Below are 12,500 nucleotides of genomic sequence, written 5' to 3'. Positions count from 1 at the left end.
CCCTGGTCTCTGGTCTGGTCTTTGGTCTGGTCTCTGGTCTTGTCTGGTCTCTGGTCTCTGGTCCCTGGTCTCTGGTCTGATCTCTGGTCTGGTCACTGGTCTTGTCTCTGGTCTGGTCTCTGGTCTGGTCTATGGTCTCTGGTCTCTGATCTCTGGTCTCTGGTCTCTGGTCTGGTCTCTGGTCTCTGGTCTGGTCTCTGGTCTGGTCTCTGGTCTGGTCTCTTGTCTCTGGTCTCTGATCTCTGGTCTCTGATCTCTGGTCTCTTGTCTCTGGTCTCTGGTCTCTGGTCTCTGGCCTCTGGTCTGGTCTCTGGTCTGGTCTCTGGTCTCTGGTCTGGTCTCTGGTCTCTGGTCTCTGGTCTGGTCTCTGGTCTGGTCTCTGGTCTCTGGTCTCTGGTCTCTGGTCTGGTCTCTGGTCCCTGGTCTCTGGTCTGGTCTCTGGTCTGGTCTCTGGTCTGGTCTCTGGTCTGATCTATGGTCTCTGGTCTCTTGTCTCTGGTCTCTGATCTCTGGTCTCTTGTCTCTGGTCTCTGGTCTCTGGTCTCTGGCCTCTGGTCTGGTCTGGTCTCTGGTCTCTGGTCTGGTCTCTGGTCTCAGGTCTCTGGTCTCTGGTCTGGTCTCTGGTCTCTGGTCTCTGGTCTGGTCTGGTCTGGTCTCTGGTCTGGTCCCTGGTCTCTGGTCTCTGGTCTGGTCTCTGGTCTTTGGTCTCTGGTCTCTGGTCTCTGGCCATCTCACAACCGGCCAAGCATCTGTATGATAGAAAGACAGAGATGGAGCGATAGATATGATAGAGAGATGAATATATATATATATAGAGAGAGAGAGAGAGAGAGAGAGAGAGAGAGAGAGAGAGAGAGAGAGAGAGAGAGAGAGAGAGAGAGAGAGAGAGAGAGAGAGAGAGAGAGAGAGAGAGAGAGAGAGAGAGAGAGAGGGATGGATGGATGGAGAGAGATAGAAAGACAGTTAGTTAGACAAACAGACATGCACACATTCATACAGACATAATGATACATACATACATACATACATACATACATACATACATACATACATACATACATACATACATACATACATACATACATACATACATACATACATACATACATACATACATACATACATACATACATACATACATACATACATGCATACATACATCATGCATACAAACATATAGATGGATAGATAGATAGATAGATAGACAGACAGACAGACAGACAGACAGACAGACAGACAGACAGACAGACAGATAGATAGATAGATAGATAATGAAAGAATTGATAATAAAATTATTTATTCAAAGGACTCCTTAATAAACAAGTGTTGGACAGGCCTTGTAAACCGCGGTTTCTAATAAAGGAAGGTCTGGGATTGCAGCGATGAAGAAGCTGGAAAGTTTTCCCAAACCAAACAATAGCTGCGGCTCTAAAGATAGCTGTTTCTTGATAAATGGTGGATTCTGCAGCGGTTTTCAGATGGCGGGGCTGACTCGGTCTGAAGCTTTGAAAGGCCACTAACTGGGAGTTCATGAAGGAGAAAAAGATTTGGGTGGTTGTGTTTTATTGCGGTGCGATCGGGACGCTGAGTCGACGCTAACGTTGACTGCAGAACGAGGGGAAAGGAGACGGCCCTAACAAGGTAACCCCGCTGTGTTTATAACCTCGCTCTTATTTACTCCACTACGATATTAAAAAGCCTACATGTTGATAAAAACACACTGCGAGCATGTTACCATGTTCCTACATTTGGGTTATTTCCGGGCTTCAGTCAAATCTCTAACATAGTTTACAAACTGTCAGACGGGGAAGTTTGCCCTTAAAAGGGCCTTGAGTGTCTGACGTTTCATCACATCACAGCGTCCTTTGTAAGGTTTGATGATGTTTTTAAGTATTGCTTGTTGTACAACGTAGGCCTCGTATAAAATGACTTTCCCTTACCCGCAGTACAGATGAAAGTACAATTACTAATTAAACACTCCAAAAGAAAAAAGTAATTCCTCTAAATAGCCTCATATGGGACTGAACACACTGTTTCAGTTTCCTGAAACTAATACAGCACTAGAGTGATTAAGGCTGCCCTTTCTAATGCATGTATAACATTGAAGAGTAATGCGATAAGAATGCATATTGATACACGATTCTAACTGCAACTAAACATTTGTATGGGTCTTTGCTCAATGCCAGTAAAAATATGATGATCGTCTCTTGAAGCGAAAAGTTGAAAAACAATAAAAATAGTATTTTTTACTTACAAAGTATGATTAAAAAAATCAATCATAGCTTCAACCTATCCCCGATTTATTTGAAGTTATTCAGTCAATGTATGTCTGGCATTAGGTGTTTCGAGATTAATAAATAGAAACGTGTGTGTGTGTGTGTCTGTGTGTGTGTGTGTGTGTGTGTGTGTGTGTGTGTGTGTGTGTGTGTGTGTGTGTGTGTGTGTGTGTGTGTGTGTGTGTGTGTGTGTGTGTGTGTGTGTGTGTGTGTGTGTGTGTGTGTGTGTGTGTGTGTCTGTTGATGGCCATGTGCATGTGTTTGTTTGTATGTTAGTGAGAGAGAGCAAGAAAAAGAAAACAGAGAGAAGCAATAAGAGAGAGAGAGAGAGAGAGAGAGAGAGAGAGAGAGAGAGAGAGAGAGAGAGAGAGAGAGAGAGAGAGAGAGAGAGAGAGAGAGAGAGAGAGAGAGAGAGAGAGAGAGAGAGAGAGAGAGAGAGAGAGAGAGAGAGAGAGAGAGAGAGAAAGGGAGGGAGGGGGTGTACCCTTAACCCTTCTCCCTTCTCGTTCAGATATAGACATCCTTCATCCTCCACCGGAGCAGACAGCGGAGCCTCCGCCACAAGCAGAGCATGAGCCGCTCGTCTCCGCAGCACCGAGGGCAGCACCCAGCCCAGCCCGCACCCAGAGCCCTGCAGCCCGCACAGGAATGAGAGAGACCCCTCCCTGCGCCTACCCATCGGATGAACCCCGGACAGCAGAGGTTAATCCCCGGATAGAAGGTGGAGATGGACCCGGGGTCCGGCACCGGGTCCAGCGGCCGCCCAGGGGCCTCTAAACGGAACGGCCCGCCGCAACAACCAACGACCATCCGCTTCGGGATCGACCAGATCCTGGGTTGCGGTGCAGTCGGTGGAGGATCGGAAGCAGATGTCCTCCTGAGGAGGCGGGGCGCCGGGCCCACCTCGGACTTGGGTCTCTTCCCCGGCGGCGGGAGCTTTCACGCGAGCCCTGCAGTTGCCCGCGTCGAACCTTTCGCCTCCCTGTCCGGGTCGTTCCACGGGATGACGCTACCGTACGAGGAACCACATCCGTACCGACTCCAGTTGACCCCGACCCCGGGAGAGGTGATCCGCATTCCGGCGCACCGGCCGCTCGGAGCCCCCGTGGGGTCCCCTTTGGGGTTTCTCCCCTGGATGAACAGCAGCCAGCAGTTCGCCAAAGACCGGTTCGCAGGTAGCCGATGTTTAGACCGATGAACGCCAATACAACTGTTCTGTCGTTAGATGGAATGTGTTCATCAGTTGAATACGTTTTCTAAATTTGTTAGCTTTTAGTCTGTGGGCTCAGAGTGTGCGTAATGGGGCTTCAGCGTTCATCCAATGAGGTCTAGAACCGTTTAATCTGAAATTAAACAGTTTATTCTTGGTTACTTGTTTTAAGTTAAACCGTTAAGTCTTGGTTACTCATTTTAAGTTAAACTGTTAAGTCAACTGTTAATTCTTGGTTAGGCTAATTGTTTTAAGTTAAACTGTTTAGTCTTTCACCCAAAATATGAAACATATCCAAAACGCTCTAATACTATTTAATTTACATTTCTTTGCTCTTTCCAAGTCACCATAATCATGAGTGAAAAAAAATGTAAAACCCGAAATGACCCATAATCATATTTCAGCTCATAATATAGGCTGGTTAAAATCCGATTTACGTGTGTAAATCGGATTTTCTTTTACTTTTAATAGTCGCATTGGATGTTTTTTTCCACAATATGTTATTTAATAGAATACTATTACATATATTTTTTAACAGAAACACATTATTATCATAGTTCCTGATCCAGTCCCTGATGTGACGACACATATTTGGACCCGGATTTAATTTCCTATCCTATTTTGAAAATATTGATTTGATGTTAAAATATTATTTAGAAGATGATCAATTTATTATACATATTTAAGTAGGACTATCGTTTACTGATATTGATAGCAAAAATAAACATTTTAAACTTCGTGCGTAAAGTAGCTCGTCTAGCAAGGATCATCTTATAGAGGCCGCGCCTTTACACACGCACACGCACACACACACACACACACACACACACACACACACACACACACACACACACACACACACACACACACACACACACACACACACACACACACACACACGCATACACACACACTACACGTCCCCTTTCCTTACCTCCCTCGCTCCTCTCCTCTCCCTTATCTCCTCTCCTCTCCTTTCGTGTTTCTTCTCTCCCTCAGCCAACTTGACGTCCTTCACCGTGGTGCGCCGTGTCGGCCATCCTTACCAGAACCGCACACCGCCCAAGCGGAAGAAGCCCCGTACGTCCTTCTCCAGACTGCAGATCTCGGAGCTGGAAAAGCGCTTCTACCGGCAGAAGTACCTGGCCAGCGCCGAGAGGTCCTGCCTAGCCAAGAGCCTCACGATGACGGACGCGCAGGTCAAGACGTGGTTCCAGAACCGCAGAACCAAGTGGAGGTACGGAGCGAAAGGCCTCGAAGCGTCGGAGAAATTAATGCAAGAAAATGAACGGCAACAACTGCTTTATTCCAACTACGTTAAAAGTGAAAACGTTAAAGTTCAAAATTATTCAAACTGAATGCCACTAAACAAAGATAAATAATTTTTAACATCACTGCCTTTCCAAACATTGTTGAGTTACAGAATTTAATTTATTAACTCAGTTATAGCCTTATGTAGCCTATTAATTAAATTAGCCTACCAAATCATTATAGGAGATTATATTTGCATTTAAATCTTATATTAGTCTAAAAGCCGAATATAATAAGGTAGATGAAATTGTTACGTCGGTTATTCGTGTCAAATAATTTATTAAATATAGATAGGCCTACAGACAGTCTACTCTAGCCTATTTCTCTTTAAATCTCTAAATCCTCCCCATCCTTTTCTCTGTGCGTGTGCATGTGCGCGTGTGAGCAGACGGCAGACGGCGGAGGAGAGGGAAGCGGAGCGCCAGCAGGCAAACAGGTTGATTGTTCAATTCCAACACGACGCCTTGCACAAAAAACTACATCTCGACTCGCTCCCTGGAGAACCGCTCCTCCGTTGCCACAACTCAGCTCTCTTCCCCGGGCAGAAGCTCCCCTCCTGGGCCTTGAAGGCCGAGGAGCCGCTGCCCAGCGCTTGAGGACCAGGGGCGTATCCAGCGGCGGTGCCCTGGGGTGGCCGAAGCCCCCCAAAGATGTGTCACCCCGAACAGTTCCATCAGTTGATTTTTCGCTTTTTCTGACCATCCATCTAAATCTTAAAGAAAACCTTGGTGTTAAATTTGTTTGGACACGCCATAACTCATTGATGAACGCTGGATCCTTATAACGAACTATCTGCACTTCATTGGAATCAAAGGGACCGACGGATTTGGGATTCATTAAAAAAAGAACAGTTGCCAAACAAAAGGATGGAGTATGAAGTAGAATGCTGTCAAACTCTTTAAGACACATGGACATGCAGATATGGTCTGCGTACATTTCTATCTCTCAGGGAAATTAGTCAGACTTTGACAGGAACTACACAAGCAAATGTATTTCAAGTGGCAAGGCTTTGACCAAACCTATATGATGCATGCAACACAATTACCATTTGATACTCTACCATTTAATGTTACCCTTTGACCTCCATGAGAGATTATAAATACCTAGAAGTAAACATTATCTTGAAAACAGCTTTATCTAGTCACAATGCTAGATGGATATATTTTATCAGCAATAGCTTCAAATATGTAATGCTCGTCTTTCAGATTATAAAATGTAAATTTAATGTTTCCAAAACATGTGCATTTTATCATGAATATGCCATTTATCTTTTTTAAGTTTGATCAATTGAGATGAAGGACTTCCAAGCTCAACGCTGTCCATTCTTAACCTGAAATAAACTTATCAGGATTTCAGTATAACCCTCTATATTAACATGTAAATTAACCAAGATGCAGCTGAATTTACGTGCGTGTCACTGAAACATTTCTGAAACAAAAAAAATCAATACGATGCAAAATAGAAAACAGACAGCCATAGATCTTGAAGTCTTTATGTATTAAGTGGACAGCTGCATGTCAGGTAACAAACGAGGTTCCAAAAATCTTCGCTATACAAGATCCATTGCAAAACAGTCTAATTACATACATGTGAAGAACTAATCTCATTGCTGATTTCAAATAAACGTTGCAGCAAAATAACAAATCAAAGCGTGGAATGGTTTGGGTTCAAACGGCGTCATGCAGATGTCACGGCAGACTTTAAAATTTAAGCAACTTAATTCTTAAAGTACAATTTAAGCGCTTCATGAATATTCGCCATTGATTAACTTGGGACGGAAAATAGAACCTGCCTCGTTAAGCTCTCAGGGCACGAATCACAATCGATCAAAACAGACTTCAGATAACAAATGGTACCAAAGCCAGGGCACTAGATGTTTCTGCCCAAGGGTTTGAACAGGAAGTAACCATCATCATTTGAGCGACTAACAAAATGCTTTACAACTACGTTTGGTACCGCAAACTTTGACTGTGCTGTACAACAGATTAGTCCATCTTTGAGCGTAAAAGAAGCTGATGTAACGGGTTGAAACCGGTGAGTCTCGAACCTCCAACTTCTTACTGAAGACAAGGGCGACTGTGCATGTGGACCTCGTCAATTTATTCAACAGTTAATTAAAAACAAACGGAACAAGGCACTGGAGTCCGCCTTCATAGTTCAGGAGCCATTTAAAGATAGAACAGTTTTTTTATTTACAGAAATGCCAATCACGCCTCGCGCCCGCGTTGGAGAGGCGGCGTCGCGGCCGGACGTCTGAGGGGTCAGCGGTGTGGGGACACCGGTCACCTCAGGTTTGAAACAACGTGGGGGTGGGGTGGGGGGGTTGGTGCTTTACTCTGTCAATGACTGTTTCCACTTCCAGAGATCTTCAAGGACCTGGGGCAGAGAGGAGACGGCGTTACACACGGAGGCAGCTGTGAGCGTGGCAGCTCCACACAGCGTCTGAAGCACTTCAACACGTTTACATGACTGAGTATATCAATGTTCTGTACCTTGGCGTCCGAAATTTTGTACGCGTTTTTCACCAGGTTCTCAAACTTGGGCTGGAGCTTGGGGAGGGGCTGGCCCTGCAGAGACACAGAGGACTGGTTAGTCTGATGGTTTGATAGTGGGTTAGATAGATCCGCTGGTCGTGGATCATCACGACTCGCAACGTCAGAGACGTCGAGACCCCAGAGCAGATTCACAAACCTTCTTGATGGACGCCAGGATATGCAGCTTGGCCTCTTCGAAGGTGGGGGTCTTCTTGGGGGTCTTGGGGCTCTTGGTGGGAGTCTTGGTGGGCGTCTTGGGCTGCGGAGAAACACTCAGTTAGGGGACGTCTACCATTCAGTTCATTAGCAGACCCTTTTCATCTTAAATGGAAAGCACAGTGGATTCAGCCATCCAGTGGCCGTAGGGGCGGGGTTTGTCTCAATGGTCCCTTTAAAGCTCTCAGCACTGCCCAGCTGAGTACATACACAAACCAATGAGTCGCTGTATGCAGCCTTTGCACACCGGTAAAGCACTGGCAGCAGAACCGGTCGGCTTAATAGACTGCAAGGGGGTCAGGGCGTCGGTCCCAAAGATAGACGGCAGGCTGTCCATGTGGACCATTTGGGGGATCGACTTGCTCCGGGGCAGCCATTTATATAATATAGAAACTATGCAGTGGATGGTGGATGAGCAAACGTTGCCGCCTCAATGAATATACAAAACGCTGAATCTGGACCTACCGAGTTCTTGACGGGTGTGGTGGATTTGGCACCCTTGCCGTTCTGTGCGGGGGTCTTAGCTTTGGGCGCAGGCTTGGCCTTCACCTGCAGGGAGAACAGATGAAGTACACAGTGAGGAGAGGAAAGGACCAGACCAACAAGTTGGTGGTCGATACTCGATTAACCAGACATTGAGCGTGGTAAACATTTGAACTGGATAAGAAACGTGAAGCGGAGTTTTTAGAAACTCACCGGAACTGGAGAGTCTTCCACGTCGTCTCTGATGAAGACGGAGAGAGAAGAGAGATTATTATTTCATCGACAAAGATTATGAATTCAACTTTTTGTCCGCGCTGCCGTTTTTACTCACTCGTCGTCTTCATCTTCGTCGTCCTCATCATCATCCTCATCTTCTTCCTCCTCCTCGACTTCCTTCTTTTGTTTCTTCTGCAGGTGAGAGAGAGGTCATTAGGAGTCGTTAGGCGACAGGTAATCCGGCGGGGGGGGGGGGGTCATTCATCAGCAGCCGCCGTTCTCCATGGCAACAGGCCACCCACCTGGTTCTTGCCCGCCGGTGATGCGGCCGGTCTTTTCTTTGATATTGGGACCTCTTCCTCCTCTTCCTCGTCTTCCTCCTCCTCCCCTTCGTCAAATGACTGCTCACCTTCCATTACTAGAGGGGGGGGCACAGCATGGGATTAAAGCCTGATGGACCACGACCGTACACCTTAAGGGCCAACATACTGACCGATGCAGTCTTTAATAGGAGCTAGCGGGGTCTCTTGTAGTCTTAAAGGTGACATTAAACCAGGCGAGTGTGTAGAGCAGTTACAAGACGTTTTGAAAATCTGCCTAGATGTACGACTAATGGAAGAGCAACATTTGCTACAGGTGGACACGCCCACTTGGTAACAGCTAATAACACTCACACCTGCCGGTATATTATGTCAGCTTTATGAACCTGAGCGACGCAACATTCAGAACCAGCTGTGGTGGCATCTCAATACAGCTGCTAACGACCTGTGATTACCATTTAGTTCGAGTAGTTTAGCTTTGAACACTAACGTGTAATTTATCCAGGTAATCCTAAGTAGGTCGCAGGTCAGGGCTCCTGGCTCCAGGAGGCCCGGACCCCAGAACCGCGTGGTTCAGAACCGCAACATCAATGTTTGCGGTGAACGGGGGGGTACGTACTGACGAGGTGCTGGCCACTGATGTGGATGGGGCCGGTGCCCGCCTTGAGACGGAACACAGCTGGAGGTGTGATGGTGAAGCCGCCGAGACACACCTGGAACAGAGCATCAACACAGCGTCAGCACAGAGGAGCACAGAAGTAGAGTTTAGTTCACCTCACCGTGAGGTGACGTAGAGTTTAGGAATACGGAGAAAATCTAAATGTTTACCAATCTAAGAAATCTAACTTGACAGTCAACAAATCGGCTAAACCCCACTAAACTAACTTAGTGGGTCTGGGATGATTTGATTAAAAAACAGGTTTGCTAAAAACACTTTACACGATGACACCCCAACCACGCGCCTAGAATGGTTGGAGGTTACTTTAGACTAAACCCTTTTGTCTCAATGGTCCCTTTAAAGCTCTCAGCACTGCCCAGCTGAGTACATACACAAACCAATGAGTCGCTGTATGCAGCCTTTGCACACCGGTAAAGCACTGGCAGCAGAACCGGTCGGCTTAATAGACTGCAAGGGGGTCGGGGCGTCGGCCCAAAGATGGAGGTCAGGCCGTCTGTCCCGAGGACAGAGGCATTTAAAAACACTAATCAGGGGGACGAGTCCCGGTGTGGAGGGGAAACGTAGTTCTCAGGGTGGGGTCGACTCACGCTGGGAAGGGTGGAGGGTTTGAGAGATGCCAGCACCGCTGTGACCTTCTGACCCTCCTCGTCCTGACCTTCGACCTCCACCACGTGCAGCACGTCTTTGGTGGTGGCGTCGACGCAGGCCTGCGGGGGGAGAGTCGTGGGTTAGGAGAAGCCGTGGCCTTGCTTATGGCCTCCATGGAATTGCATTTATAATAAAATACCTTTTCTTCTATTTAACGTTGTCATTTAGCAGACTTGTGTAAATCTGGGAGCGATGCACAGTAAATTGGTTCAAATGTCACCCGGGGGAACACCACATCAGAGTGGTTGGGATGGACTAAACCTTTGTCTCAATGGTCCCTTTAAAGCTCTCAGCACTGCCCAGCTGAGTACATACACAAACCAATGAGTCGCTGTATGCAGCCTTTGCACACCGGTAAAGCACTGGCAGCAGAACCGGTCGGCTTAATAGACTGCAAGGGGGTCAGGGCGTCGGCCCAAAGATGGAGGTCAGGCCGTCTGTCCCGAGGGGTGAGTGAGACTGCGGACCGCACCGCAGTACCTCTGGGATCGACGGCCAGCAGAGCTGTTTGTTGGCGTGCAGGAGAATGCACGAAACTCAAGCATCTCTCGTTCGTTTACGACTATTAACCGGAGACTGACTCACCATTCTCAAATCTAGCTGATGCTCGAAGTCGTCGTCTTCGGGGTTGAACGTGATGTCCTTCCCAGCCTCCAGTTTGCACCCTGGAGGAGAAAGACAAGATGGATGACATTAGTACCACAGTAGAGACGGGTGTTAAAGCGATGGTTGTGAAAGCCTGCTCTAGACTAGTTTATGATTTTTATTTATTTTTCTTTAGAGTTAAGCCCGTTGTCTCTACTCAATAGTCAACCAATCTTTGCATTCTGCTGCCCCCTAGTGGCGTTAAAACGCTATATCAATACATGGACTTCCTTGAACCCGCCATATAAGTGGCTGATTACAGCAGCATGGTGAAGTAGATAGATACTGGGGATCTTATTCAAGATATATATTCATAGATACAAAATTTACATCCATGCATCTTCTCAAGTGGTTAATTTAGCCAATATAAAATATATATTAAAATATATTTTACATCTTATGCATTTGTCAATTAGTACTAGTTTACGGTCAGAAAAACGTGTTTAGATTACATCGATTGAAAGACCAATCTTTATTAACTCAATGTAGGTAAATTCAGGTTGTGTCAAACTAACAGTATTCAGTGAAATCAAATTGGCCTGGATCCCATCAACATTTAATACATTTTAGGTTTAATATATACTAATTAAGTTACCGTATGTATCTTACGCCGATATCAAACGATACATTTTAAAGCCCACCTAGATCTTCCTGTACGAGTCTGCTGCCATGTTTCCACGTGGTCGCACACGCGTGCGTTTAGCACGGAACACGTCGCGTCTTCATAGTGAATCACAAGTTAATTAGACCATAATCGAATTAAGTGCGCTCCTATACATTCCGCACGAAAACCCTGCATTACCAACTGTGCGTGATTACGCACGTTTGGACCGTTCCCGGGGGACAGAGGGGGCCTCACGTTACTTCAACATTCAAAACGGATTAAAACTTAAACCCCCTGCACCCTTTGAGGTTTTAGTGTGATGAACACGATACACGTCGGGAGAGGGTCTCCGGGTTGGTTTAGTGTCGCGGGGATACTCACAGGTATGTGGGTTGACCTGAGGTGATCCTACACGTGGAGACCTCAGGCCGGGGGTCTCCACCCCCCCCCCCCCCGCCCCCCTAAAAACAGCCCTGACCCGGGATGATCCTACACGTGGAGACTTGAGGCCGAGGTTCTGACACCATGAGCGGTCCTAAGGTCCACGCAGTAAACGGTCCATCTCTAAGACTATCATTTACGTGTAGGTTTCTTAAGACCCTGAACGAGAAGACGTCCAGGCCTGACTGAGCCGGTCTCAGGAGGTCCTGGTCTCGGAGTGAGCCGGTCTCAGTATTCATGAGACTGGCTCAGTAGTCCAGGTCCCGGTTCTCCTCCAGCGTGTCGCCGCCATCTTAAAGAACACGTGTTTCCCGTGGAGCTCCAAACCACTTCTGGACTGAACCGTTAGAGGAGCGACGAGCGCGCAGTTAACCGGGGTGCCCCCGTTACCCGCAGGCGGCGGACACTCTTAACGTTACACGATGTATTATCTATGAACTATGATCCATGATTTATGATTTTTGGTGTAAGATTCACAAAGTTAAACGCGGACACGTGTGGGAATGACGCAGAAAAGATCTTCTTACCGTAGAGGAAGTTCTGTGGCGCCATCGTCTCTTCGTCCATGCCGTTCATGGTGATGAGTTACAGTAGATAAGTTATGATATAAGTTATAGCAGATGAGCGGTGAAGGTTCCTCTGCTGTGTGCTGAGCCTCACTACTGACCGTCGGTTCACTACGGACTGGAGGGAAGACTAAGGAGAATACACGTGTGGCGAACAGTTAAGGCGCGCACCTTCCTCTGCGCACCGCGTGTGAATGACACAACCTCCTCTGGAGCTGGGCACTGCCCCCAGCGGTCAGGGGGGGTATAACCTCATGTTACTGCCCCTTGCGGTCAGGTGGGGTATAACCTCCTCTTACTGCCCCCAGCGGTCAGGGGGGGTATAACCTCCTGTTAATGCCCCCTGCGTTC

At 47.1% G+C, this 12,500-nt stretch overlaps 2 protein-coding genes and 3 non-coding genes across 5 annotated transcripts in view; 1 reads left to right on the top strand and 4 right to left on the bottom strand.

Annotated features, from left to right (window-relative positions):
- LOC115547235 (T-cell leukemia homeobox protein 3-like) overlaps window positions 1-6,579 on the top strand; it is a 14,212-nt gene extending 7,633 nt beyond the window's left edge. Inside the window, exons 2-4 of the mRNA XM_030361298.1 lie at window positions 2,788-3,451; window positions 4,486-4,723; window positions 5,186-6,579. Coding sequence (XP_030217158.1) covers window positions 3,004-3,451; window positions 4,486-4,723; window positions 5,186-5,393 — 894 coding nt within the window. The 5' untranslated portion in view covers window positions 2,788-3,003 and the 3' untranslated portion in view covers window positions 5,394-6,579. The remainder of the gene's footprint in view (window positions 1-2,787; window positions 3,452-4,485; window positions 4,724-5,185) is intronic.
- npm1a (nucleophosmin 1a) lies at window positions 6,274-12,358 on the bottom strand. The gene is made up of 11 exons (XM_030361299.1): window positions 12,111-12,358; window positions 10,479-10,558; window positions 9,833-9,952; window positions 9,186-9,279; window positions 8,549-8,664; window positions 8,362-8,438; window positions 8,244-8,271; window positions 8,013-8,096; window positions 7,489-7,590; window positions 7,290-7,364; window positions 6,274-7,173 (listed from the first exon to the last, which is right to left on the bottom strand). The coding sequence occupies exons 1-11, from the start codon at window positions 12,157-12,159 to the stop codon at window positions 7,129-7,131; spliced, it is 870 nt and encodes a 289-aa protein (XP_030217159.1). The 5' UTR covers window positions 12,160-12,358; the 3' UTR covers window positions 6,274-7,128.
- LOC115548037 (small nucleolar RNA SNORA70) lies at window positions 7,704-7,839 on the bottom strand. Its single transcript, XR_003977477.1, has one exon. It is a non-coding gene; the product is annotated as a small nucleolar RNA SNORA70 (small nucleolar RNA).
- On the bottom strand, window positions 9,563-9,698 carry LOC115548038 (small nucleolar RNA SNORA70). Its single transcript, XR_003977478.1, has one exon. It is a non-coding gene; the product is annotated as a small nucleolar RNA SNORA70 (small nucleolar RNA).
- On the bottom strand, window positions 10,155-10,290 carry LOC115548039 (small nucleolar RNA SNORA70). Its single transcript, XR_003977479.1, has one exon. It is a non-coding gene; the product is annotated as a small nucleolar RNA SNORA70 (small nucleolar RNA).
- Window positions 12,359-12,500: the final 142 nt, after the last annotated feature.

This window comes from Gadus morhua, chromosome 7 (genome assembly GCF_902167405.1).
Source record: "Gadus morhua chromosome 7, gadMor3.0, whole genome shotgun sequence".
NCBI lineage: Eukaryota > Metazoa > Chordata > Actinopteri > Gadiformes > Gadidae > Gadus > Gadus morhua.
The sequence above is the reverse complement of the archived record's forward strand: the minus strand, read 5'-3'. Positions and strand labels throughout refer to the sequence as shown.

Bases quoted from the DNA above. Each gene is read 5' to 3' on its own strand.
- npm1a (XM_030361299.1), bottom strand. From the start codon at position 12,159: ATGAACGGCATGGACGAAGAGACGATGGCGCCACAGAACTTCCTCTAC. The intron at 7,591-8,012 runs GTAGGTCCAGAT...GTTTCTCCGCAG, and splicing joins CCACACCCGTCAAGAACTCG to CCCAAGACGCCCACCAAGAC. The intron at 7,174-7,289 runs GTACAGAACATT...TCTCTGCCCCAG, and splicing joins ACAAAATTTCGGACGCCAAG to GTCCTTGAAGATCTCTGGAA.